Genomic DNA, 27930 nt, shown 5'->3' on the forward strand with positions numbered 1-27930 from the left:
AATGGTGGAACTCCCTTCCCCATTACATCAGAATTGAAAGTGATATCCTAACATTTAAAAAGCTTTTAAAATCTTATTTATTTAAGGACGCCTTTGATTTATAATTTAACTAAAGGACGCCTTTAATCATTTTTTTATGCAAGAAAAACTTTGAAAATTTTACCCTACCTTTCGTTCTTTCCTGGTTTTTTGTTTTTTCTTCTCCCCCATTGTAACTTTACCCTCCTACCCTATCTTTCATGTGAGTCTTAATTGATTTTATTGTAATTAGGTTTAAATCTCTATATTATTTTATTATGTACATCGCCTAGAATTTCGAAATAGGCGATTCATCAAATGTGAAATAAAACTTGAAACTTGAAACTTGTTTCATCATTAAAATTATTAGGAGTCATTATCGATGAAAATCTATCTTATCATGAGCACATAAGTAGCATAGTTAAATCCTGCTTTTATCGCATACGCCAAATTCGTTCTATTTCCAAGTTCCTGGAACCAAAATCCCTAAATATACTCATACACTCACTCATCATCTCAAAGCTAGACTACTGTAACTCATTATTACTAAATATTACCCAAAAAGAAAAGAAACGTCTACAGATTATTCAAAATCTTGCCGTTAAATTAATTCACAACGGGAAAAAATATGACCATGTATCCCCCTTTCTGATTGCCTCACATTGGCTTCCCATCAATCATCGCATCATCTTCAAAATTTTACTTTTGGTATTTAAAACTTTATCTACAAATGAACCGCAATTTATAAACAGGATACTCATCCCATACAACTCTTCTCGTTCCCTTCGTTCATCAAGCCAAGATCTTTTGGTAGTCCCTTCTTTGAAAGTGATTGGCACAAAACGATATATTTTCAGTAGTTGCACCTCAAACCTGGAATTCTCTCCCCAAATATATTAGAGATGAAAAAGATATTAGTCATTTCAAAACTAACTTAAAAACCCTTCTGTTTAAAGATGCGTTTACCTCATATATGGAATAATTGCAGAGCACCAGTCTTTTTTTTAAAAAAAAAAAGTAACCCTCCTAATGTTTTCTCCTTTTATGTTTCCCTCTTTTTAAAATGATTAATATTGTAACCTGATTCCCTCTTCCCTTCCTTCCAGTTGAGTCTGTTGGTCTGTAGGTCAAAACCCCCTTTTTATTTTGATTTATTGTTATTGTTATTATTATTACCTTGTATTTTTTAATATATGTTCAAATTTGGATTTTATAGTAATTCGCTTAGTGTTTTATTTGTTATCATTATTCTGTATTTTATTTTACATTCAAATTTGGATTTTATTGTACATCGCTTAGTATTTTATGTATAAGCGATTCATCAAATTTCAAATAAACTTGAAACTTATTAGGGAGCTTCCAGAACTGTGGAACAATTTGAATCCAATTAGAAAGAGTTGTTTTGTGGCTGTGAATTTAGTTTTGAATCTTCTGTGAGTACATTCAGACGCTACTTCATGGAGACTGTCCCAACTGTTGGGCTGAGAACTATTCAGCACCCCCTCCTCATACATCGGGCTGCTTTTTCAAGGTAATTGGGCAGTATCTGACAACACTGAGTATAGTGCCCTCTTCAGTGTTTCTTTCTGCAAGCGAACTGAGAAGGTGTGATCTGATCATTTTTGGATTTTTTTTATTCGTTTCGGGAGGCTTCGATGCCTAGAGGTCCCCAATTTGGGGCAGTTCTGCCCGGGAGAGAATGCAGATTCCGCATGGCTGGTCTTCCCCTGTTGACCTGCTTGGTGTAGTTTGGAAGCTTGAGGATGATTCTCTGGGAGCTAGCTCATGTTCTGATTTATCTGAGAATTGAGCACAGGCTGTGGGGCCCCTTTGGGCTTCAGGCAGCTGGCTGCATTTTTCACTCCTGTTGTGGCATGAGGATCTATGGGGGCTGAGATCTCAGTTGGGTCTGGTTCAGCTGGAGGCCGACGATCTCCAGTTTTGGATTGATGCTGGAAAGAATTTGAGGCATAAAATGTTCTCCTATCAGTCAGGCTGCAGGAAAGCTGGCAAGGCGGGCACCAGCACAGGACAGCAAGTACAGCCCATTATTCCCTATGGGAAAAATTGTGGAAGTAAAATAAAATGATCTTTGAGGGTTTCTTCTAGTGCTGCCTGATTCAGGAAAAACAATTTCGAACACAAGTCTATGGCATCTAACATAATCATACATAATTTAAACAGTGTTTGTGCTTCTATGGGAAGCCAATGCAGTTGTCTCACCAAGAGAGTTGTTCTTTCTCATTTGTTTTCCTGGCAGGTCAACCTAGCTACAGAATTCTGCAGTCTACACACAGTATCCTTGAGCAACCAACATAAAGTAAATTACAATAATCCAATTGGTTAATTATAAGGGTGTGGAGTATTAACCTAAACTGAGTAAAAGAGAAGTGTTTTCATATTCTGCACAATTGCCTCAGTTTCCAGAAAATCCGCTTTGTCAATTGAGCAACATACTCAAAATTCAGCATAGGATCAAAGGAGACGCCAGCACCTTTAGTGTTATAGAACAGTGTTTCCCAAGTCAGTCCTGGAGTACCCTCTTGCCAGTCATGTTTTCAGGATATCCACAATGAACATAAGGAAGTTCTTCTTCACCCAGAGAGTGATAGAAAACTGGAACGCTCTTCCGGAGGCTGTTATAGGGGAAAACACCCTCCAGGGATTCAAGACAAAGTTAGATAAGTTCCTGCTGAACCAGAACGTACGCAGGTAGGGCTAGACTCAGGGCACTGGTCTTTGACCTATGGGCCACCGCGGAAGCGGACTGCTGGGCACGATGGATCACTGGTCTGACCCAGTAGCGGCAATTCTTATGTTCTTATGACAGAGATTTGCATACAATGGAGCCAGTGCATGCAAATCAATCTTTTGCATTGTGGCTATCTTGAAAACCTGATTGGAAAGGAGATAATCTAGGAATGACTTGGAAAACACTGTTATAGAATGCTAATACACTAGTACAACACTGTTAACCCAGTTCTCAGGGCACACTCAGCCAGTCGGGTTGTCAGGATATCCACAATGAATATGCATGAGAGATATTTACATACAATGGAGGGAGTGCATGCATATCTCTCTCATGCATACTATGGATATACTGAAAACCTGATTGGCTGGGTGTGCCCCGAGGACTGAGTTGAAAGTGCTGAACTAGCATAAACCTCCATGTGGCACATCTAAATTTAGGCGTGACCAGCTAAGTGCCAGGTCACAACGGGACCTGTAAGTTGGTGCTTAAGTGTGCCATGCGACACACTGGTCTAGATTCTCAAAACAAAATTGGCTTTTAACACAGTCGCTAAACCGGTTCCAGATGGTTTAGCCTGCATGCATTTTAGCGGTGGATAATCAAAACGGCTTATGACGATCTTTTGGGAGCTTTCTAGCAGTCTCCGACACTGCCATGCAAATAGGCTTTTCAGTATTCAAACGAGCACTCTGGTGGATTCATAAACATCGCTGAGCTATTCTCCAAGAGCGGCATCAGCTTTTAGCGACAAAAATCAGCGGCTGGTCCGGGGGTGCTGGTACAATGCCAGCTCTGTTAAAAGTGTGTATTTTGACTGTGGCTTAGAGGGAGTAGTAAAAGCACGCTTCTTGAGCGCGTGCATTATAGCCTCCCTTAGCAGCGGGAGAGATGCCCACTGTCTCCCACCGTCAACTGACACAGCCTCACAGCAGCGGGAGAGATTCCCACTCTCTCCCGCCACCAAACAACACACCCCTCCAGCAGCAAGAAAGATGCCCACTCTCCTGTCGCCAACTGATACACCTCTCCAGCAGCGGGAGAGATGCCCAATCTCTCCTGCTGCAAACTGACACAACCCCCAACCCTCCTCGGCTGCGGGAGAGATGTCCATGCTCTCCAGCCACCATGCTACACCTCCCCTGGCCTCCAACAACCCCTGCCCTCTCCCCCTTACCTTTCATTAGCCAGCTGGCCTGCCTCTTCAAAATGGGCCTTCCCCTTCCCGATGCATCCTAGGATACACCGGGGAGGGGCCTTAAACAATCTGGACCAATCAGAGCCTCAAGCCCCTCCTCAGATGCACTGGAGAGGGGCCTGAGGCTCTGATTGGCCCAGGTTGTTTAAGGCTGTTCCTATGGGTGGGGCCTTAGGTAGGTTAAGCACTTATTTGCAGAGTAGCACTTAGGTGTTACTTATGTATTAGGATGTATTTACTGCCTTCTGGAAGAAATTTACCTAATAATCTGGACATAAGCAACAAACAATTACAGCAATCAAAATATTCAAATGTCAATACACATTTTAGCATAGCTTGTTAGGTGCTAACGACTCGTGTTCAAGTCTTAGCAATGATGAAAATCATCGTTTTTGTGGCAGAATACAGAAGTAAATTGCTGGGCCTTTCTTCTGCATAGTATAAATTCAATGTTTCCACATCAAACGCAATCCTTCGTCTCCAACACTGCCCATCTGTGGTATATCTTTAGTCTGACATCTCTGCTGAAACCTGTCCACCTTGGGAGGCCCTGCTGGTAGTGAAACTACCGATGGCATAGCTTTCAGCTTCACAGATGCGCGCAAGCCTCAGTGGCATGTCAAGCCCATATGCACGGTATATGTATAATCAATCAGCACGGGCACCTATCCTTGTAACTTGGCTGGATCTACTTTTTAAAGCTGCAGCTGGTGTTTAAACAAATGCAGTCAATGCCACTATTGAATACAGGAAAGCCTAGAATAAGTTTATAAGATTCTGGGTCCTGAGGGACAAGACTGAGGCTGGGCAGACTCTGTGGCACTGCATCAAACAGGCAGAGCAGATGGGCTGGTTATCTTTGTCTGCCGTTATTTTCCATGTTTTGAAGTAAATGCAAGACCTCTGTCACGGATCAAACTTATGCCAAGTCTCTGCATCCCCTCCCTCTGATCCATCAGGGATGTTTCAGAGTTAGAGCTCTGGAATTTAATGGGAGTCGGGCTACGATTCAAGAAGAAAAGCAACAACGCTGGAATACCTTTTGGGCTGGGGAAAGGCTTGCATTCTGCAGAAAAGGCTTGCATTCTGCAGAAATGGTCAAAAACATTTGGATTGGACCTTTCAGCTTCTATATACGAGGGGGTGCTGAAAAGTGCTCAGCCCTACCAATCAACTTCCTAAATTCTCAGCGTTATTTTGCCACTGTAGCTGAAGAGTGTTATCTTTTTGGGTTAAGTGGCAATTTGCAGAAACGAAATTCTGTTTTTGACATTTGTTTCAGATCACTGATTGAACCATATCCACATCATTCTCTTCTTGGTTGGGCTGAGAACCTTTCAGCATCCCCTCGTAGTTATGAATTACAACCAGACAGCTTTTGAGATCAACCCCCCCCCCCCCCCGCCCCCTGCACACACAAACTCAAAGTGCACACGTATACAGGACACAAAAAAGGACTCTGAGATAAACAGCTGCTTTTTTCCTTTTTCTTTGCTGACCTATTTTAAGATTATAATTTCCCCCATTTCTTCCCTTCTTTCCAACCTCTGATCTTTTGGTTTATGTGACTCGCTGTAACCTGCTTAGAAGGGCACGCAATCAAGTTTCAAGTTTTTATTAAAATTTGATAAATCGCTTATCCATTTCCTAAGCGATGTACAAAGACAAAATAGGGAAATACGGGCGGACCTTAGGAAACTGGAAGACTGGGCGTCCAAGTGGCAGATGAAATTTAATGTGGACAAATGCAAAGTGATGCACATTGGGAAGAATAACCCGAATCACAGTTACCGGATGCTAGGGTCCGCCTTGGGGACTAGCGCCCAAGAAAAGGATCTGGGTGTCATCGTAGACAATACGATGAAATCTTCCGCCCAATGTGCAGCGGCGGCCAAAAGAGCAAACAGGATGCTAGGAATCATTAAAAAAGGGACTTATGGATCCTTGGGCACTAAAGTTATTTTTACTGCAGCCCTAAAAATGACCTTTTTGTATTAATAGCTTTGTGCTAAAGTGCCATCAGTGTGCAGTCATTAACAAGTTTCACTATGTGAGCACTTAGCTCCACCCATTTTGTAGGCAGTAAGGGCTCACACAATATTCCCGCACGAACCAGTCAGCATGCAGTAATGCAGCTGTGCTGATTAACAGAGTAGGAATGCTCACTCTCCACCCACTGACATGCCCCCTCAAAAGAATTTAAAATATTCTTTAGTGCAAGTCTCATGATACGCAAAGATGTGGGAGAGGGTCAAAGTGTATCATAAAAGCAAGACACAAATAACACGAAGGGGGGATAATCAAACGAGGCTTTGCTGTGGGACCCAACAAGAGCTGTGTTTCGACGCACAGTGCCTGCTTCAGGGGTCGTCTGATTAAATAACGACACCAAATAAGCGTAAATATCAAAGCATGATACGGCAGCAAGTGATCCCAACAGTGATGCAGACAGCGATAAATCGCTCTTAGCGTCTCATCAAAGCTGGCGGTTGTTTGTGTCTCGTATCTCATGATAGACCATTTTGCGCATCTGCATTTAACGCAGCCTCACTGAAACCCTGCCGCCATGGGCCCTGAATCTGGCCACGTAGATATCACTACTGCACAATGACAGGGCCTTCCTCCTACAGGAAGCAGAGGAGCTAAGCTAGGAACCAAACTCAAGGTCCCTCTGCGTCAGTGTGCAGTACTGACACTGAGCCCCAGATTGATTTTAAGTTCAATTGGTCTGGGTGGGCAAAGACAACTATTTCCAGTATGCACTAAAAACCACAAAAACATGTCTGGTGAACACTGACGTAAGGAACATGCATACACACACAGACATCACGTCTAAATGATGATTTCAGCATAATGTTTCCAATTATGCTCTTTCAGAATCTGTAAATATTGACAGAATAAGGTTTGTTTAAACAAATATTTCCAAAATGATCCCTGGGAATTCTGAGCCAAAAATGAAAATTTCTGCACAGGGTATTTTTTAATTCTGTCTATTTAATTTGGCAAAGTAACACAGTAGTCATGTGTTTCAGGTAATAATTAAATTGCAATACAGAAGAATATTTATGCACAAAAGCTGAATTATTACCGGTAAATGTTTGATACAGACTAGAGTATATTTCAATAGTGCACCACATGGACCCCTGTGCCCAGCCTCTAAGAACATATGAATTGCCATACTGGGACAGACTGAAGCTTCATCAAGCCCAGTATCCTGTTTCCAATAGTGGCCAACCCAGGTCCCATATACCTAGCTAGATCCCAAGTAGTAAAGCAGATTTTATGCTGCTTACCCTTAAAATAAGCAGTGGAATTCCCCAAACCATGGCCTTTGGACTTCTCTTTTAGGAAATTAGCCAAACCTTTTTTAAACCCTGCTAAGCTAACTGATTCACCACATTCTCTAGCAATGGATTTCAGAGTTTAATTACACATTGTGTGAAGAAATATTTTCTCTGGTTTGTTTTAAATCTACCATTTAGTAGCTTAATCGCATGTCCCCTAGTCCTAATATTTTTGGAAAGAGTGAACAAGCGATTCACTTCTACCCTTTCCACTCCACTCAGTATTTTATAGACCTCTATCATATCACCCCTAAGCCATCTCTTCTCCAAGGTGAAGAGCTCTAGCCGCTTTAGCCTTCCTCATAGGGAAGTCATCCTATCCCTTTTAGGGTTTCCAACTGCTTGCTATTTGCCTAGCTTTGATGGTAGCACCAGTCTGCCCCACTCCTCCTCAGCATGAACACAGAGGCTGTGTGAATTGACATGCACTCACATTTCCTCCAGCCTCAACAAGGGATGAAACTTTTGACAAAAGCACCACTACTTCCGATTTTCAGACTTGTGCTAATTCAACCCAATTTGTATGGAAAGTGTGATTTCAGATCTGGTTATTAATATACAGTATAAGACATTACATGCAGAAACCCCAGATGAATGAAGGCCATGTTGAGAACTTATGAACCTCCTAGGTTGTTAAAATCTGGAGGCAAGAACGATTGATTGTACCATCCCCTGACCAGCCATTAAGGTCCCAAGGAAAGAGACGACTGACCTTATCCCCTGGACACTCCTTCAAAACAGGCACGATTACCCGCACTTCATACCTAAACTGTGGAACCTTGTGCCCCCCTCCCCCCAAATCTATTAGAGCACAAGATGGTCTATGGAACTTCAGGAAGACCTTGAAAACCTTCCTTTTCACTAATCCAGCTCTTTAAGATCCCAGCCTCAGTGACCCAAATAGACTCCCCGGCTATGCCAAATGTTTTAAACCATAATAAAACCAAATTCTGAGTATGCCTGCAATAGTCTGTGCCAAATCACATACTTATCTTGTTGTCCCTGTCCTATACCATGCATCTACTTTAACTCAGGTGTTGCATTACTGCTACCAAATTATGTGTTGTCTGTCTTGTATCTGATCCTTATTGTGTTTGTACTCCTGTAACCTGTTCTGGGTTCTTTTAAGAAGGAGGGGCTAAATAAATAAATAAAACAGTTAGGATATTAAAATCAAGAGGGTAGATGTTTTCTGTTGCTGGACCTTAAATGTGGAATCCCAAGTTTCTAGTGTACACAGTGTTCTTGTATTAGGAAGAAACTAAAGGCATATTTATTTTGGCAGGTTGTTGGACTTCTATAAAGGCAATAGCAGGTGTACATTTTAAGGGATAGTGTAGAGTTGAGAAAAGCGGTTGATACAGGTATATATTCAGATATGCTGTAGTTTGATATAGTGGTGACTCACTGGTGAGGTAAGTGAGAGACTATTTGTGTTAAATGTTTTTATTCCTTAATGTATTTTAATTATGTATGTGTATTGTAATCCACATTGATTTTTAAATGTGTGGAATATAAATATTTTAAATCAATCAATCAATCAATAAAATAACCACTTCTTAGACCCAATATATTTACATGTACTGTATTTGAGTTATACAAGAAACGTGAGGCATATAAAGAGAGGACCAGACTGAGCACTGTGGGGACATGTGTCAGCTCAGTTCATGCAACGAGTGGCAGTGTCATTGTGCAAAGCTCACAGGAAGGGATAAGGTTCATGCAGCAGAGAGAGGGCTGGCAGAAGTGTAGAACCCTAGCTGCCCATCCTCAGCAGTCCCCCACCCCACCCCTTCTCACTTTTCCCTTCTATTTTGTTCCCTGTCCTTCCCTATTCTTCTCCTCTGTCAATTCCTAACCTCCAGTTCCAGGGCTCCTCTCACCTCCTCCTACCACTCTCTCTACTCCCTCTCTCATATGGGCTATTGTTCTTCAGGGAAGGACCAGATTAAAGCCTAGGTAATCTAGGCTTGTACTTAAGGTCCAAAGGTTTGGGGGGGGAGGGGGCCTGTCATATGTTCTAAATTCAAGAGGCTAGCTTTGCCAACTGACTTGATTTTTCAGGATTGTACAGATCTGTAAATGAACTGCCTAAAAGCCCAGAGGGATTGGTCAAGTGGCTGGATGGTTTTCAGCCTGAATAGCTCTCCAATGCTCCCCCCACTCCCCCGCTTATAGTATAGAGACTGTGATAGGATCCAGCCAATGGGAAGCTGCTTTGTAACAGCAAGGCGGAGCTGAGCTGGGCTGAGCTCCAATGCAGTGCAAATGTGGGAAAGACTTGGTCTTGGGAGTGAGTCACTGAAAGCAGTGAATGTTCTGGAAGGGAGGGATAGAAATGTAAGAGGAATGAGGGAAAAAGTGTGAGGGGTCTGCTGCGTTTAATCAAAAAATTTTTTAATAAACTTGGAAAAAAGAGCAGGTAGTAAGTGCAAGAACTGTATGATGATGGGTGAGGTAGCTGAGTGGGAGGGGGGAACAGGGAGACACAGACAGAATGTGCACATGAGTAGCAACACAGCACAAGAGGAGAAAGAGACTGTGTTTGAGTCTTGTCTGAAATGTGCATGTGTGTATAGCTGAAGAATGAGTGTTCACGTGTGTGTTTCTGATGGGCAGTCTCTTGTAGGAATTGAGGGTGGAATTGAGAAGGCCACCGGTACAAATAACTATTAAGTTGCTTAGGGTTCTGGGGAATATGAAGGAGGGAAAAGGAGTCTTTTACTTAGGGCCCTTTTAACAAAGCTGTGGTTGCAATTCCTGGCGTGGCAAACGCAAGGAAGCCTATAAGAATTGAATGGGCTGCGTCGCATGTGCAGCTTTGTAAAAGGGGCCCTTAGTGTTTTGGGGTAAGTCTGACACAGAGTGGGGGTACTTAAGGTTTTAGGGAGGTTGGTGTTTTGACAACAGCTGCAGGACTGACATGCACTAACAGAGCCTTCACTGACTAAAGGGCCTCTGCAGGAACAGGAGGCAGCAAGAAGCAGAAAACCGACCTTTCTCTTGCAACCCCCTGTGAAGCCAATAACTATTTACACAGTTTCATTTAAAACAGCCTTTTCTGGCTTAAATTAAACCACATAGCTATACACATGGGCCCAAGTTCTGTATATGGTACCAGTTATGCCTATTAATTAATTAATTAAGCTGTGTGCGTACATCGGTACGTGTAGCAGATAAAAGCGTACAAATTAAATAATAAGCCTAATAGGCACTGATAATTGGCAATTAATAACTCATAATTGGTGCTAATTGAATGTTACATGCACAGCTTGATGGGTGCATACCACAAAGGGCTAGATTCATGAACCTGCGCATTCAGGCCCCATCCAGGCAGGTCCGATGAATTCCCTAAACTCAAATATGCACATGGGAACAATCGGAGGAACGCCCCCATCTGCCGGCATGGATCGCAGGTCTGCGATCCCAACGCATCCACAGACCATCTGTAGATGGTCTGCACATGCGTCTAGACACGACTTTTTCTTTTTTTTAACTTTCATGCGCACTGACTCTCCTGCTCTCCCCTTCCAAGCCCTGCTCTTGATGCCTTCCCTGCAGTGCGAGCCCACAGGTTTAAAGCGCCGTGCAGCCCCGCTTTAAACCCGCGGGCTCGCACTGTAAGGAAGGTGGCAGAGCCAGGGGGAGCAGAGAGGACATGTCAGGCAGGCATTCGGGGCAGGCGGATCAGGGCAGCGGGAGGCGTTCGGGGCAGGCAGATCAGGGCTGCAGAAGATCGGGGCTGACAGAGCTTCAGTAGAGCAGGAGAATCGGAAAGACGTTTTCGACTGCTCCCTAGCAGTCGCTTCTTCACTTGATTGGCCAGCCCAGTCGGATGTGAAATTTTGTGTTGTGAATCGCGTCCCTGCCTACTTTGCATGCGTTTCCCCTCATTTGCATGTACGGATTGGAAGCGGATCGCAAGAGAGGAAAGTGAAACAGGTCGGAAGGAAATTTGGTCGTAAAGGGGTTGCAAACCGATCGGTACATAATCGGTTTGCTTTGTGAATCTAGGCCAAAGTGCTATGCATTTTGTCCAATGCGTGTATCTAAAAGGGGGTGTGGTGTTGAATTATGCGCAAGTTTTTTGCCTATGCACTGATGTGCGCACAACTTAGGCACAGGCATTTAGGCCAAATGGGTGCGCCTAAAAGTGTTCCGCAAGCTGGTGTGCCATGAGAGATAGGTCATTTACGCGTCTGTCGACACCGGCACCAGCGCCTCTCCTCCTCTCCGCCGCCTGCCGTACCGGAATTTTAGGGTTACCAGATGGAGGGATTTCCAAAACCTGGCAGTTTGTACGGGTTTTGGAAAGCAAGCCCTCGAGCTCAGGACGGTGTCTGCAGGGCCTCTGAGCAATCACAGACGTCGTCGTGATGACATCACACACATGCGTGTAACGTCAGTGGTTGACATCTGTGCATGCTCAGAGGCATTCTATAGACGCGGCTTCGAGTTTAGTGTGCCGTGGCTGAAAAAAGTCTGCAAGACACTAGCCTAAAAGCTATGACAAATACCGGCGCCAAGCGTAATTCTATAAGGTGTGCATAACTTTTATAGAATTACACAGTGTCACCCTAGTCGGCACCAATTTCTTCAGCACTACATATAGAATAGTGGCTGAGAGAATGACATGCTTTTGTCATGTTTTTTGGTGGTTTTTGGTGGCTGCTTTGCAATCTGTATAGAATTGCAGGATATGAAGAATATACTGTACATTTTTTAAAGAAATAAATTTGACCCTGTCCCTATGGTTAACCATGGGAAACCATTCCCCCAAACCTTGAATTAAAGAATGCTGGTGTAGAAGGGCTGAGGTTTAGATAAACACTGACCCCCCTCTTCTACTAAACTGCGCTAGCGGTTTTAGCACGGGGAGCCGCACTGAATGCTCCCGACGCTCATTGTTACTATGAGCGTCGGGAGCAGTGCAGGCCATCCAGCGCGGTTTAGTAGAAGAGGCCCTAAGGAATGACACAGAATGGTTTCCCGCGGTTATCCGCAGGAACAAATTCAGTCCCCATGTCATCGCTATCCATACAGTTGGGTGCTTCACACTAGCTTCATCCCAGAATATCAGGAGATTCGGAATAACAGGATTTATGTAAGTGGGAATCACTCTAGCATGCCAAGATAAATCTCTGATGAGTAAAGTGATTTAAAGGAGAACAGACGGACCTCACCCCCCACTCCTGGAATTCCGAAAGGGAATAAGAACAGTTTGGCACTCTGTTTTTTGACATTCTTGGCAGGAAAGCAAGCAGTGAGAACACTGGCATAATACAGGTCAGACTTTGCCTCAGGGTCCATTAAAGACTCAGACCAGTTGTCGGATGGTTAGGAGAAAAAGCTCCAGTCAACTATGACAATACCAAGCACAGCACAACAGCACCAGTTTGATTTGTTACAGAAATCCAAACTCTGATAAAATTATGTTATAGTCTCCCTCGACCTTTCATGCAAACTACGTTGAATATTTTCCCTCTCACAAGAGTTCTGCTGTTCTCATACATATTACAGTACTACTGCTTCTTTCTATAGAACTATCAGATGTGCACAGGAAACCACACCCTGCCCCAACTCCTCCCACTCTTCCGAGACCCCTCCTCCAACAGCATGACACACCGCTCCAACACCCATCTTACTAAAAATGGTGAGGTTCAATATTAAAATGTGGGACGAGAGGTCTTCACTCAAGTTTGAAGATTCTAGACTTCCAAAGAACTAACTTTGCCAAGATGGGGAAATACCTCAAGCAGGACTTAGTTGGATGGGAACAGCTGAACGAAGTAGAAAAGTAGTGGGCGAAACTGAAAGAAGCTATTCTAAAAGTGACAAACACGATACAGGTGTTATGTGTGCAAATAAGTAGGATTCAGTATGAACACAGTATGTGTATATACGTAGGATGATTGATTATAAATGTGACTGTATTGAAAACCATCTCAGAAAATACTAACTGTATTGTAACACCTTTACAGACGCTCGTGTAAACCGCTCTGAATTGACTCCGTCATTAGTAGCAGTATAGAAGCTTTCAATAAACAATAAACTAACCTTGCTCATTGCTTCAAAACTCTCACTTTTAATAGCATCAAACACTGTTTCAACTCCCCCCTTAGTGACATCATACACTGCCTCAACATTCATCACAAATTGTCCCAAACACCTTCCCTTTGCAATATCACATGCCTCCCCAAGCCTCCCCCCCCTTAGTGACGTTATACATTTCCCCAGTGCAATCACTGTGCTTGAAAAGACACATCCCTTCTTAGTGGCATCACACACTTCACTAAGCCCCCCTTCCCTCGTAATGGCAGGGACTGACTAAGGCCAACTGATGCCCTAAACACAGTCCAACAATGGTGCCCCTCAGCCCTTCCACTATAGAGACCAAATTTTGGTTTCAGTTATGGATTCAACGCTGAAACTGACCCAAAATCGAAGTTGGGTTTTGGCTTAACCTAAACTTAGTCCCCCTCCCACAATCACTTTCATCCCCCTGTCCAACACTTGTAGGCCTTCTCTGGGCCTACCTTAGGAAGCCTTGGTGGTCTAGTGGTCTCTTTGAGAATAGGAACAAATTCCACTCATTCCTGCCCCATGACACTGATCCAATGGAAATAGATGCTGAAACTTCCTGTGGCAGCCATTTTGTAGCTGGAACCAGCATGGGGAGGGAACTTGTTCTTGCCCATGCTGGTTCCAACCATAAAATAGCTGTTGGTATCACCTATTGCACTCTCAGCAGCCATTTACATAAAAACATAAGAGTTGCCACTGCTGGGTCAGACCAGTGGTCCATCGTGCCCAGCAGTTCACTCCCCGGCGGCCCTTAGGTCAAAGATCAGTGTCCTAACTGAAACTAGCCTTACCTGTGTACATTCTGGTTCAGCAGGAACTTGTCTAACTTTGTCTTGAATCCCTGGAGGGTGTTTTCCCCTATAACAGCCTCTGGAAGAGCGTTCCAGTTTTCCACCACTCTCTGGGTGAAGAACTTCCTTACGTTTGTACGGAATCTATCCTCTTTTAACTTTAGAGTGCCCTCTCGTTGTCTCTACCTTGGAGAGGGTGAACAACCTGTCTTTATCTACTAAGTCTATTCCCTTCATTATCTTGAATGTTTTGATCATGTTCCCTCTCAGTCTCCTCACTGTACGGCAGTTCCTCCAGCCCTTTAACCATTTTAGTCGCTCTTCTCTGGACCCTTTCAAGTAGTACTGTGTCCTTCTTCATGTATGGCGACCAGTGCTGGACGCAGTATTCCAGTTGGGGGCGTACCATGGCCCAGTACAGCGGCATGATAACCTTCTCCGATCTGCTTGTGATCTCCTTCTTAATCATTCCTAGCATTCTGTTCGCCCTTTTCACCGCCGCCACACATTGTGCTGATGGCTTCATCGACAGGATCAGTGCATGGGACAGGAATAAGTGGAAACTACACAGGGGATACAACTCCGAAAAGGGCAACAACAGCAGGCTGCTCAGACAAATTCTGCTTATTTCTGATGACACACAGCGCAAGGCTGTCCCTGTTCCCTGTGCCTACATTAATATCTGATCCATAAGGAAAAAATCAACCTTGGTGAAAGATTGGCTCACATCTGAACAACTGGACATCCTGTTCCTTGGCTTTCATCCCCTGATGAATTTTGCCCCCCAGGATACAAAACAGCCTCCTTATGCAGGCAACTCAAGAGAGGAGGAGGGCTGGCCATTGTAATCAAGGACTCTTTTGAATTCATAATGGAACTTCTCTCATATGAGGAAACACTAAAAAGGTTAGGGCTCTTCAGCTTGGAAAAGAGATGGCTGAGGGGAGATATGACTGAAGTCTACAAAATCATGAGTGGAGTAGAGCAGGTACAAATGAATCGATTTTTCACTCTGTCAAAAATTACAAGGACTAGGGCAAAGTTTCTCAACACACGATACACGTATCCTTAGGGGTACACAAGCCACTTGTTGGGGGTACATGGCACTGTGTGGTCTTCCGCACCCCCTTCCACCTTAATGGCTGCCACTGTCACTGGGAATCTCATGCCCTCCTTCCTGCCCGTCAGCCTCCACCGAAGCCACCACTGGGGATCCCATGCCTCCTTCCTACCCACCATCTCTGCCAAAGCTGACCCAAAAGATTTCCCTCTGATGTCAGAGCTGATATTGGAGGGAAGCCTTCTGGGTGAGTGGAGGATCCCAGTTACCTCCTTCCAGGTGGGCTGCTCTTTCCTGCCTTCAGCGGCACTTGTTGAAGAAACACAGGCACGTGGATGACCCGGAAGCCTTCTCTCTGACATCAGAGCTGATGTCAGAGAGAAGGCCTGTGGGTCAGCTACATGCAACATGTAAGAGTCACTGCCCGCATCCCTGCAACAAGTGCCACTGAAGGCAGGAATGAATAGCCCAGCTGGGCAGCCCTAAAGAAAGGATGTGCAGCCCTGGAGCGAGCAAGGGAGAGAGGGGACATGATCTGGGAAAAAGGGAGAAAGGAGGGGGGGAAGGGGCACGTTGGGACATGGGAGGGGCACGAATTTGGGACAAAGGCTGGAAGGCAGGGAGGGGGGCACAAACTCGGGGCATGGAGTGAAGAAATGGAGTGGGCATGGACTTGAGACACAAGGGGGGGAGGAAGGGGGTACTAACTTGGGATATAGGAGGGAGGGAGGGAATAGAAGGAATTATTGGGCATGGGTAAGTGAGTGAGAGGGAAAGAAAAAGAGATGATGCACATGAGGAAAGGAAAAAAGAGAAGAATTGGGCAGAAAGAGAGAGGAGTGAGGTAGAGATGCATGGGGAAGAGAAGGATGAGAGGGAGAAATGTTGGATATGGTAGTGGAGTGGGAACAGAGGGACAGATTGAAGGGGATGCAAGGTGGAGGAATGTTGAACACATTGATGGAGGGAGGTGATAGAAGGAGAAATTGGTGCTGAAGAGGGGTGATAGAAGAAATGGGCATGGGGCTGGTGAGCAGTGGTAAAAAATGCTGCACATGATCCAGAAGATGAAAGAGGGAGAAGTGTTGGATATGACAGTAGAGGGAATGAAAGAGGGAGAAGAAGAGGAAAGTAGGGAGGGAGCAAGGGAGGGAATGAAAGAAAGACAGTGAGAGAGGGAGACATGTTGCCAATAGTGGTGGAGGAAAGGGGAAGAAAAATTGGTCTCATGGAGAGACGGAGAGAGATGTTGGTTGGGGAAGGGAATGAAGTCTGGAGGAGAGGAAGCATGCAGGAGGCAGAAAGAAATATTGGATGCACAGTCAGAAGCTTGGGCGGGAGTACTCAGTTGATATTTGTTAGAGTTAGGGGGTACTTGGCTTGAAGAAGTTGAGAAACTCTGGACTAGGGGACACTCAATGAAGTTACAGGGAATTACTTTTAAAACCAATAGGAGGAAATAATTTTTCACTCAGAGAATAGTTAAGCTTTGGAACGCGTTGCCAGAGGTTGTGGTAAGAGCAGATAACGTAGCTGGTTTTAAGAAATGTTTGGACAATTTCCTGGAGGAAATGTCCATAGTCTGTTATTGAGAAAGACATGGGGGAAACCACTGCTTGCCCTGGATCGGTAGCATGGAATGTTGCTACTCTTCGGATTTTTGCAAGGTACTGGTGACCTGGATTGGCCACCATGAGAACAGGCCAAAGGGCTTGATGGACCATTTGTCTGACCCTGTAAGATTATTCTTATGTTCTTATGCTCATGCAAATGGACAACCTGGAAATTCTATCATACCAAATCTACAACAACATACTGAAAGACCCCCTCAAATGCACCCTCTTTTAAGCTCCCTTGGTAAGTGGACCAATGCCCAACAAGGGTTCTTAGACTTTTTGTTAGAAACTCAGTCTCCTCCCCCTACTGTCTTCTATTAGGAGACATTAATCTACACCTAGAACTCATTCACACACAGACTGTCAAAGACCTCTTCAATTTTATACAGTCGCTTAGGTATTCCATCCCCTCACCTTCACCCACTCACCAAAAAGGACACCATTTAGACCAGGGGTGCCCAACACATCGATCGCGATCGACCAGTAGCTCAGGAAGGCAACGCGAGTCGATCGCGGAACCCATCCCGGGCTCCGTGATAGACTCGTGCTGCCGTCCTGATCTACCGGGCCGATCAGCCTTCCTCTCCAGTGTTCTCTCTAGGGCAGGGGTGTCCAATGTCGGTCCTCGAGGGCCGCAATCCAGTCGGGTTTTCAGGATTTCCCCAATGAATATGCATGAGATCTATTTGCATGCACTGCTTTCAATGCATATTCATTGGGGAAATCCTGAAAACCCGACTGGACTGCGGCCCTCGAGGACCGACATTGGACACCCCTGCTCTAGGGCCTTTTAGCTGGGCGGTCCGCCCAGCTGTCATCTGCTGCTGCCGCCGCTGCTGAACATTTAAAAAAAAAAAACCGGCTTGGAAATTTCAGCCCGTAGCAAACTTATGCTCCGTGGCTCTAACGTGTGCGTGCCGGCTTCCCTTCTCTTCCCTCCGAAACCGGAAGTTATGTCCGGGGGGGGGGGGGGGGAGAAGGGAAGCCGGCACGCACATGTTGAGAACCCTGAAGCAAGCGTTCGCTATGGGCTAAGGCGGGAGACAGGTTAGTGAAGCATTTGCTCTTCTTGCTGCTGGGTCCTGCCTACTTTCTGTTTCCGCGAAGGCAGGACCCGGCAGCATTTCCCCCAATATGTCGATCGCGATCTTGGGCCAATCAGCCTTCCTCTCCCCGAAGGCAGAATTGACGTCGGGGAGAGGAATGCTGGTCGGCCGAAGCAGGGAGAGCTTGGGGCGGCGTCAGCTTTCGGGCCTGTTATTCAAGTTTCAAGTTTGACCTTTATTTGATGAATCGCTTATAACAATATCTAAGCGATGTACAGTGTTAAAAACCATCAGAATGTGGTAATACATTTAATTTACAATAGTCACTCAAAAGACATACAGAATTGGACGAACAGGAGGGGGTGGGAGGAAAGGGGAAAAGTTACAATGTTGTTCTTTGTTAGAAATTGACATCAAAGGGAAAGCACATTGGGTAATAATGGGTTAGGATGAGATGGGAAGAATATGGGAGCCTAAAAAAATGATATTTCATATGTCTAACGCGTCTTGAAATAAGTACGTTTTTAAAATTTTCTTAAACGCAACGAGGTCTATTTCGTTTTTAATGAAATTTGGAAGGGAGTTCCACATTGAAGGGGCTTTTACAGAAAATATATCATTTCGTCTTGTGCCTATGACTCTTAGCGAAGGGACTGAGAGCAATTGTGATGAAGAGGATCTTAAAGAGCGAGAAGATTTGTGTGGGACAATCATTTTTGCAATATATTGAGGTTCACTGAAGGTCAATGTTTTGTAAACCAGAAATAAAATTTTAAACGTAATTCGATGGTGGTGGTTATTGGTGGCGGTTTGGGTCCTGATCCCCAATGGCAGTGGCAGTGACTTGGGGGAGGGCAGGGAGAAAGAAAGAAAAAGGGCAGGCAGGGATACAGAAGGAAAGAAGAAAAACAGAAAAAAAGAAAGGGAGGCAGAGAGAAAGAAAGGGCAGGGAGAGAGGAAGGAAAAGATGGGGGAGGAAACGAGGTCTGGAGGAGAGGAAGCATACAGGCTAAAAGAAGGGACGAAAGATTGGATGCACAGTCAGAAGAAGAAAGTGCAACCAGAGACTCATGAAATCACCAGACAAAGTAGGAAAAATGATTTTATTTTAAATTTAGTGATCAAAATGTGTCTGAATTTATATCTGCTATCTATATTTTACACTAAGGTCCCCTTTTACTAAACCGCAATAGAGTTTTTTTAGCGCAGGGAGCCTATGAGCGTCGAGAACAGTGCTGGGCATTCAGCGCAGCTCCCTGCGCTCTAAAAACTGCTATGGTGGTTTAGTAAAAAGGGAGGGGGGTGGTATTTGTCTATTTTTGTATGGTTGTTACTGAGGTGACAGTGCATAGAGTCATCTGCTTTGACCTCTTTGAAAAAACTCTGGAATAGGAATGATAATTAACAATTCTATGCGTACAGTGTGCGTTGTGTTTTTTTAAAATTTTATTGTTGGTAGATCATTTTGACTTGGTCATTTTAAAAGTAGCTCGCAAGCCCAAAAAGTGTGGGCACCCCTGATTTAGACCTTGTTACCACCATGGAAGCTGACACGATATAACCCAGTATAGCTTTGCAAGATGGGGATTGGTCCCCTCACTTCATGTTCCGGTTTAGCCTACTGTGGCAGAAATCTGGAATTCACTCCCAATCAATATAAGGGAAGAAAAATTACTTAGTAAGTTTAAAAGTTTCCTGATAAGCTGGCTTTTTAAGGATGCCTTTAACTGAGTTATTTGAATTTTATATATTCAGGATACTCTTTAGTAGACTAATAATGCTGTTAAGTGAAAATTGAGCAGGTAACTTTTTCCCCATCGTATTGCTTCATTACCTATGCCCTTTTTATTTGTTTACAAATTGTATTTAATCCTTTTTTTCTTTTTTTACCTTTTGTGTTTGGTTGGTCAAAAGTTGTATTAACTGTCTGGTTTGATCAATGTGGTTTTTTTTTTTTACCCCAATTTTATCGTTATTTGTAAATCGCATTGGATTATGATTTTGCGATCAAATCAAATATTTAAATAAACTTAAACTTGAAACAACACGTTCCCAAGCCAATAAAAATCTATACAACCAGAAGTCACATTGAAGCATCCTCCTTCTGGTTCAATTTCAAAGACTATGAAGAGTTCTCAGACCCGCTACACTTCTACGCTAGCTGGGACAAAATCAGCACAGTCTATGACAGACTCACCCTCAAATCCCTGCAAAAAAATACGGATCTGCGAGTCTGACAAATGGTTTGATGAAGAGTTCCGCGACCTAAAACACACAGTCCACCACCTGGAGAGGATATGGTGCAAAAATCAAACCCAGGTCAACAGGGGATTCTGGTGCAAACAAGTACACAAATATAAACAAATGCTCAAAGAAAAGCGCAAATCCTATACTCCCCGCTGGTGGGTAACCACTCCATCAACACCAAGGATCTCTTCAGAATAGTGTCTAAACTGACCAACACCATAAAGCTAGTCCTAGCTCCCATGGAAGAACCTCCTCCAGTCAATGAACTTGCTGATTACTTCTGTTCAAAGATCCAGTCTCTCCACAATAAGCTCAATCCCCCCAATGCACCTGAGAACTACCCATGTGCAATCTCCTCCTAGAACCCCATTTCACAGACCTAATCTGGGAAATGTCCCCCCCATCCACTCCTGGACTTAAACATGTTCCAGAAACTCTATGCCAAATATGTGCATGAACAATGCACATTAGGCACCTACCCAACCAAGATCATTCAACTCGCTCCCCCAGCTTTTCAGGGCCTACTTTTCAACTGATCTCAAACAATGCTGAACAACAGCACATTCCCAGAGAACAAAGGGCATATCATAATAACACCCATTACCAAGAACAAGGAACCAATTACTTCTCTTTCTAACTATAGACCTATTGCCTCCATCCCTTTCTTTGTGAAACTACTGGAAGGACTAGTATATCACCAACTGCTCAACTACCTAGAAAAGCATGATATACGTCACGACTCCCAGTCTGGCTTTCGGCCATTATTCAGCACTGAGACAGTTCTAGCCTCACTAATGAACGACATCTACCAACTCTTCAGCAGAGGGCAGAGTGCTGTTATACTACAATTCGACTTAAGCAGCACCTTTGACTTAGACCACCACACACTTCTTTCATACCTGGACGCTATTGGCATCACAGGACCTGTCTTAAATTGGTTCAGGGGCTTCCTAAAAAGTCACTCATACCAAGTCTTCTGCAATGACAAACTCTCCCCTGCCGAGTTCCACAAGGTTCCCCACTGTCTCCGATCCTGTTCAACATATACTTATGTTTGCTGGGGGAACCATCTAGCCTCATCGGGACTTAAGAGCTATAGCTATGCCAATAATATCACGGTCCTCCTCCCAATACCCACTCTGCCTTCAAAGGAATCAAAGCGAATTGAAGAGGTTATCCAAACTATGGAAGACTGGATGATAAAACACAAACTGAAACTAAACCCTGAAAAAAACAAGTTCTTCCTCGCAAGCCTCTTGAACCTCAATGAGGAAAACATCATGATCAGGAGTATAACCCTACTGCTACAGTCCACTATCAAAAACCTAGGAGTGACCTCTAGACTGAAAGATGACCATGGAAAACTAAATTGCTGCTGTGGTTTGCAAAGGCTTTGCAGCATTCTACAAATTACAATCAATCCATTCCTACTTCGACACCATTCTCTTCCAAATCCTGTGCCAAGCCCTGATCCTCGGCATGCTAGACTACTGCAACCTCATTTACATCTTATGCCCCAAGAAACACTTCAACACAATCCTGACAATCCAGCACATAGCTGTGCACCTTATCTTCGGCCTAAGGAAAACTGACCACGTCACGCCTTACTACAAGCAACTGCACTGGCTCCCAATCGAAGCCCAAACACTATTCAAACTGGGTTGCTTAAAGTACAGGGCCCTTTATGGCCTCCTACCAAATTACATGACTGAAGTATTTAAGTTTACCATTCCCCCCTACCCATCCCTGCAAGGAAAACCTAAAAAAGCTTACCTGACAAAACCACTATCCTACCAAGCAGCCCACTTCAGTCGGCAACTACTCCCCATTATAGGGTCTTCATCATACATGCATTTCAGACAAGGATTAAAACCTATTTGTTCAACAAATTCCTAGTAGAGTACTAAACCCTGTGCCCTCTCTGCATGTTTCCCACGCTCCTTAAGACGATGGTAAAAGCTCTATGCACAGACTCGCTCTACCTCTACCCCCCTCACTTCTCTCGCCTCCTTCTTTTGGGTCTCCGCATCTATAGCTGTACTGATATTCGAAAACTGTTCTTCATGTATTACCTTACCATTGTTATATTTGACTTTGGGAAAAACCGAACAGGAAAGGGACCTGGGCGTATTAATCAATAGGACCCTGAAGCCATTGGCGCAATGCGTGGTGGTAGCGAAGAACGCAAATAGAATGCTAGGCATGAAAAGAAGGGAATCACGAGTAGATCGGAGAAAGTAATAATGCCGCTTTATAGAGTGATGGTCAGACCACACAGAGGAGACTGCAAGGGCTTCAGGGTAAAGTAACTCTATTCGCTGATGACGCCAAACTATGTAATATAGTAAGTGAAAGCAATCTGCAGGATAGTATGACGCAGGATCTGCTTACGTTGGAAAACTGGTCCTCGACATGGCAGCTGGGCTTCAACGCTAAGAAATGTAAGGTTATGCATCTCGGTAGCAGAAATCCATGCAAACCTTACACCTTAAATGGAGAAACACTAGCTAGGACTTCAGAAGAAAGAGACTTGGGAGTAATCATCAGTGCAGACATGAAGGCCACCAAACAAGTAGAGAAGGCCTCATCCAAAGCAAGGCAACTTATGGGATGTATCAATAGAAGCTTCGTTAGCCGCAAATCTGAAGTCATAATGCCACTGTACAGAACCATGGTGAGACCTCATCTGGAATACTGTGTGCAATTCTGGAGGCCACATTACCGTAAAGACGTGCTTAGAGTTGAGTCGGTTCAGCGGATGGCCACTAGGATGATCTCGGGGCTCAAGGGTCTCTCGTACGAAGAAAGACTAAACAAATTGCAGCTCTACACTCTAGAGGAGCGCAGGGAGAGGGGGGACATGATTGAGACATTTAAATACATCACGGGACGTGTCGAGGTGGAAGAAGACATCTTCTTTCTCAGGGGACCCTCGGTCACAAGGGGACATCCATTCAAACTCAGAGGAGGGAAATTCGATAGTGACATAAGGAAGTATTTCTTCACAGAAAGGGTTGTAGATCACTGGAACAAGCTTCCAGAGCAGGTGATCAAGGCCACCAGCGTTATTGACTTTAAGAATAAATGGGATGCCCTAGTAGGATCCTTGTGAGGGTCGAGTTAAGGAACTAGGTCATTAGTACTCAGACTTAATGGGGTGGGTCAGTAGAGTGGGCAGACTTGATGGGCTATAGCCCTTTTCTGCCGTCATCTTTCTATGTTTCTATGTTTCTAACAAAATAGAGCAGGGGAAAAAAATTATTTACAATGTCCAATGTGACACGGACAAGAGGACATGGACTGAAGCTAAGGGGGGACAAGTTCAGGACAAATATCAGGAAGTTCTGCTTCATGCAACGAGGGGTGGACACCTGGAATGCTCTCCCAGAAGAGGTAATTGTGGAATCCACCGTTCTAGGATTTAAGGGTAAGTTAGATGTACATCTCCTTATGAGAAGCTTAGAGTGATATGGGGACCAAAACTATGCCAGGGTACACCTGGCGGGGCCTCCGCGTGTGCGGATCGCCGGACTTGATGGACCTAGGGTCTGTTCCGGAGATGGCACTTCTTATGTTCTTGTCATGATCCTGTACTATTTGTACTTATATCCTCACCTAGTTGTACTTACTGGTATATCCTTACCTAGTTGTCATGATCCTATGTTATTTGTTCTTGTATCCTCACCTCACATGTATGGTCCTTTACTTAACTCCTGTTATCTGCATCAAACTTCACGGTGTATTGTGATATACAAATAAAATGTTATGTTTGTTCCTTTTCCTGAAGAGACCATTAGACCACCAGGGCTTCCTAATGTAGGCCCGGGGAGAAAACCAATGTCGGGAGGGGGAAAGGGGGCTGGAGAGCCAAATGTATTTGTGGGAGACAGGAAGTAATCACGGGGGGCCACTGCCACTGGAGGGGTAGGATTTTGGATGGGTATGAGGGAGCTTTTTCATTTATTGGTTCAATTTCTGCAAAAACCAAGCAACCAATTTTGGTTACAGGTCTGGTTTTGGCAGAAGCCAAAAATTCTGAGTTTGGTCAGGCTATATTCCACTGCTTAACTGACAAGACATTAAGGCCCCTTTTATCAAGCTGCGTCAGATTTTTATTGCTGGTTGCTGTGGTAAAAGCTCCTAACGCAGCTTGATTAAAGGGGGCCTAAGACTTTAAGAGAAATATCATTATTGTATGAAACAAAACATCATATATACTGTATTTATAATTAGAAAACCAGTGAAATTTGTTTTTTCACCTTTATCAGATGCATACTTTATATGACTTAGGTATCTTCCCTTAAAATTTTATCTCATCGTTTAATCTCCATTGGCTTCCAGTAGAGGCAAGGATCATCTTTAAGTTCGCCTGCCTCTGTTTCAAAACTCTAACAGGATCTTCCCCAATCTACTTGTCTGAGCACCTTGAAATAGCAGGCCCCTCTCGCACACGAAACGCCCACCTATTCATCTTTCCCTCCCTAAAAGGCTGCCTCTACAAGAGATTCATTGATAGAACCCTAGCATTCCAAGCGGGCAAATGGAACAATTGCCTTACTGCCCTCATTTCCAACTCCCCGCCCTACCACCTGTTCAGGAAGTCACTAAAAACCTACCTCTTCGACAAATTCCGCTAACGCTGCCTCCCCCCCCCTTCCTTGCACCCTCCTGACCTCGATATGCCTCCATGCCCTCTGACTACGCCCCCCTCCCAAGCCACTATGGCCTCTCTTACTCTATCTCTGTTTTATCTAATTGCCCTGCCTTATCATTGCCTCACATCTAACATCACTGTAAATGTATCACCGCTATAACATGTAACATCGCTGTATATGCATAGCCTCCTCTTCAGTATATGACTTTTTATTACTGCTATTTATGTAACATCTCTGTAAATGTAACAACACTATAATATGTATCATCGCTGTAAATGTACAGTCTCTTCTATTGTTAACCGCATTGAACTTCCACGGTATTGCGGTATACAAGAATAAAGTTATTATTATTATTATTATTATTATCTATTACTTCAAAGTTGAAATGTAATTCTTGTTTTAGTTTGGATGTAATCCGCCTTGAACTGCAAGGTAATGGTGGAATAGAAATCAGTAATGTAATTTGGTATTTTTTTATATAAAACCCAATAAAAATTATTAATTACTGGGTTTTTAAAATTCATGTTGGATAATGGGCATGGCAGACAGCAGTAAAAAAAATTAAGAGCATGATAACTGGGCAGAAAATGCTCTGTGGGGCCCACTTTCCTTCCTGCTCTAAGCATGTGCTTAATGGTTATTCCAGGGCTGAGTAATAGTACAGTAATACACTGCCCCTAGGCCTTTCTCTCTTAGTGGCATCACACTTTGCCCCTAAGCAAAGAGAGAATATAGACTGTGCTAGATTTTGGCAGTTCACTTACAACTGACTTTTGAAGGAAATGACTGAACAATATATCAGATTTAAAAAATAAAATAAACCAAACTGTAAAATAAATTAACATAGTGGCAGAAATACTAGGAAATGGCGGGTTACTAATTTGCTTTCCTCCAGCACCGCTCGCTGCCTTTTTTTTTTTTTTCTAGTCCTAACGGAACAGTCAGTTCTCTCCAATTATCTTTCTGCCTCTTCTTACTGAGATCAAAGAGTGTGCAAAAAAAGGCGTGTGCCACGCGATGTGGATGGGCCCTTCAAAAAAAGTTCGGGCGCCATCAGATTTGCAGGACAAAAGTTTCCAAAAGCAAACCATCTTGCAAAGTGCCCCGCTGGTGCGTTCCTTGCGCAGCCTCCTCTGGCACCAGATGCAGCCTCACATCTGTAAAGGAGGGACTCTAGGACCCCCTAGGCTGCCCCTGGAGGAAGACTCGAGAAATGAACTGGTGATGACTTTACATGGAAATGTTACCAAAAAAAAAAAAGATCAGTTTGAGTTTCACTGACTGCAGCTTTTCCGCAGCCTCCTCAAACCTGCTGAACAAAAGAAAAAAAAAAAAAAAAAAAGTGGCGGGTGGGTGAGAAGGAGGGGATAAAAACAGATCGGAAAAGGACCGGAAAGCAAGAGTCCGCAGCAGCAGAGGATGAACGAAAGACTCCCGCCCACGTGACCCAACTGCATCACCGCTGGAAATGCCAGGGAAAAAGCACAGCTGCCACGCGAGCTCCTATCTATAAACACAGCGAGGCAGACCTCTGCTGACGATCTGGGCCGCCCTGGCCCCCACCGCCCGCATTGCAGAAACTCGAGTTTACAGCTGGAAAGCTGGGTGGAGGGACGCTTTTTTCCCGCTCCGATTTAGAAGAGGGCTAGCGGGTTGCGGAATTCATTCTTTATATCCAGATGTTAACCATTTGGGGGCAAGGATCACTACAAATTCACCCCGCAATCTCCCCTGCCCCATGGTGTAAGGGCAAGGGAGGGGGCTCGTTCCGAGTAATCTGCTCAAAGGGCGGGGCATTTTATTGGACTGCTTTATTTAAATTTCCTAAAATTAAGCTACCCTACCCTCTCACCTAACCCGTGATAAATGCCAGATGCCATTACAGTACCTCTTTATAATATAAGTAACTGAAAGTACCAGAAAGGATGAAAAGAAAATGTCAAAGAGATCAGAGGTAAAATGGCAGTGACAGACACAGATAACAGGACAGGCAAGATAACAGGAACAGAGAGAATCGGTCAATAAACAGACAGCTTCAAGCCTTAAGACAGTGTGTGCTGCTGGCTCGTTCGTAGCCGGTTTTTGTCCAGTCTGACTTGGTTTTGCCAGTCCTATAGCTCCATCCGGGGCAGTAGAACTTTATTATTATTATTATTTAATGGAGAAGGCAGACAAACCAAGCTCAGCACGTACCCTTCCTCTCTGTTTCCTGACACCCTATAGGGCAATTAAAAAAAAAAAAAAAAAAGTAGGACCATAGCCCCTGTGGCCCACCTGTGCCGCTCCATCTATTCTGAATAATCGGTGCCAGCCTATAGGCTCTGCGGACGCCAGTGCCGAGCCCTGTCTCCCACACACTCACCCACGAGGGCAGCTCGGCCTTGGAGTGGAAACTGCTCTTGGCAGTGATGGTCTCCTCGGTGGCCAGGACTCGCTGGGCCGAGCTAAAGCTTTGCTCCTTGCCCTCTCGGATCCCCTTCCAGCCCAGGTAGATCAGCAGCCCGAGCAGCACGAAAGCCACGCTGAAGCCCATGGAGCCGGCCAGGTAGACGGGCAGCAGCCAGAGCAGCGACTTCAGGACAGACAGAAGAAAGGCTATCAGCTCCGAGCTCCCGCCCGCCGCTGCCGGGGGCTGCGCATCCATCTCGACCCGTTAAGCCCGGGATCCACACCGCCCGTTATCCGAAGGATGCACGCAAGACGCGCACACCGAGCTGGCTGTCACCACGGCCGCGAGCCAGGCTGGCCCAGGAAAAGGGGCGGGGCGACCGCCGCTCCACGTCGCTCATTGGCTAGAAAACGACAGGGGACGGGGCTCCTTCGGCCGCTGCCCCTAGGGCTCCACCCAAAGGGAGAAGGAAAGGATTCAAGGCAGCTGGTGAGGCGAAAGGTGGGTTAGTGTGGCGGTATCCTCCGGACCTTCTTGTTTCTCGGTGATCCCTGAGATTTCTAGCACTTGGCCGTCTCCTTTTTTCCAGTTACCATTACTACAACAACAACGATTTATTATATCTATAGTGCTACCAGGCAAGAGATGGTCCCTGCGCAGAGGAGCTTACAATCTAACACATAGGACAAAAGGGAGTCAGAGCAGTGCTCATGTAAGGAATTAAAGGGGGCTG

General features: G+C 44.6%; 1 protein-coding gene across 2 annotated transcripts in view; it reads right to left on the minus strand.

The window, feature by feature from the left end:
• The window catches only part of ESYT1 (extended synaptotagmin 1), a 141122-nt gene extending 113581 nt beyond the window's left edge, over positions 1-27541 (minus strand). For both annotated transcript variants that reach the window (XM_033937188.1, XM_033937187.1), the window contains exon 1: positions 27171-27541. In XM_033937188.1, the coding sequence (XP_033793079.1) occupies positions 27171-27452 (282 nt within the window). In that variant the 5' untranslated portion in view covers positions 27453-27541. The remainder of the gene's footprint in view (positions 1-27170) is intronic.
• Positions 27542-27930: the final 389 nt, after the last annotated feature.

Source organism: Geotrypetes seraphini, chromosome 3 (genome assembly GCF_902459505.1).
Source record: "Geotrypetes seraphini chromosome 3, aGeoSer1.1, whole genome shotgun sequence".
Taxonomy (NCBI): Eukaryota; Metazoa; Chordata; class Amphibia; order Gymnophiona; family Dermophiidae; genus Geotrypetes; species Geotrypetes seraphini.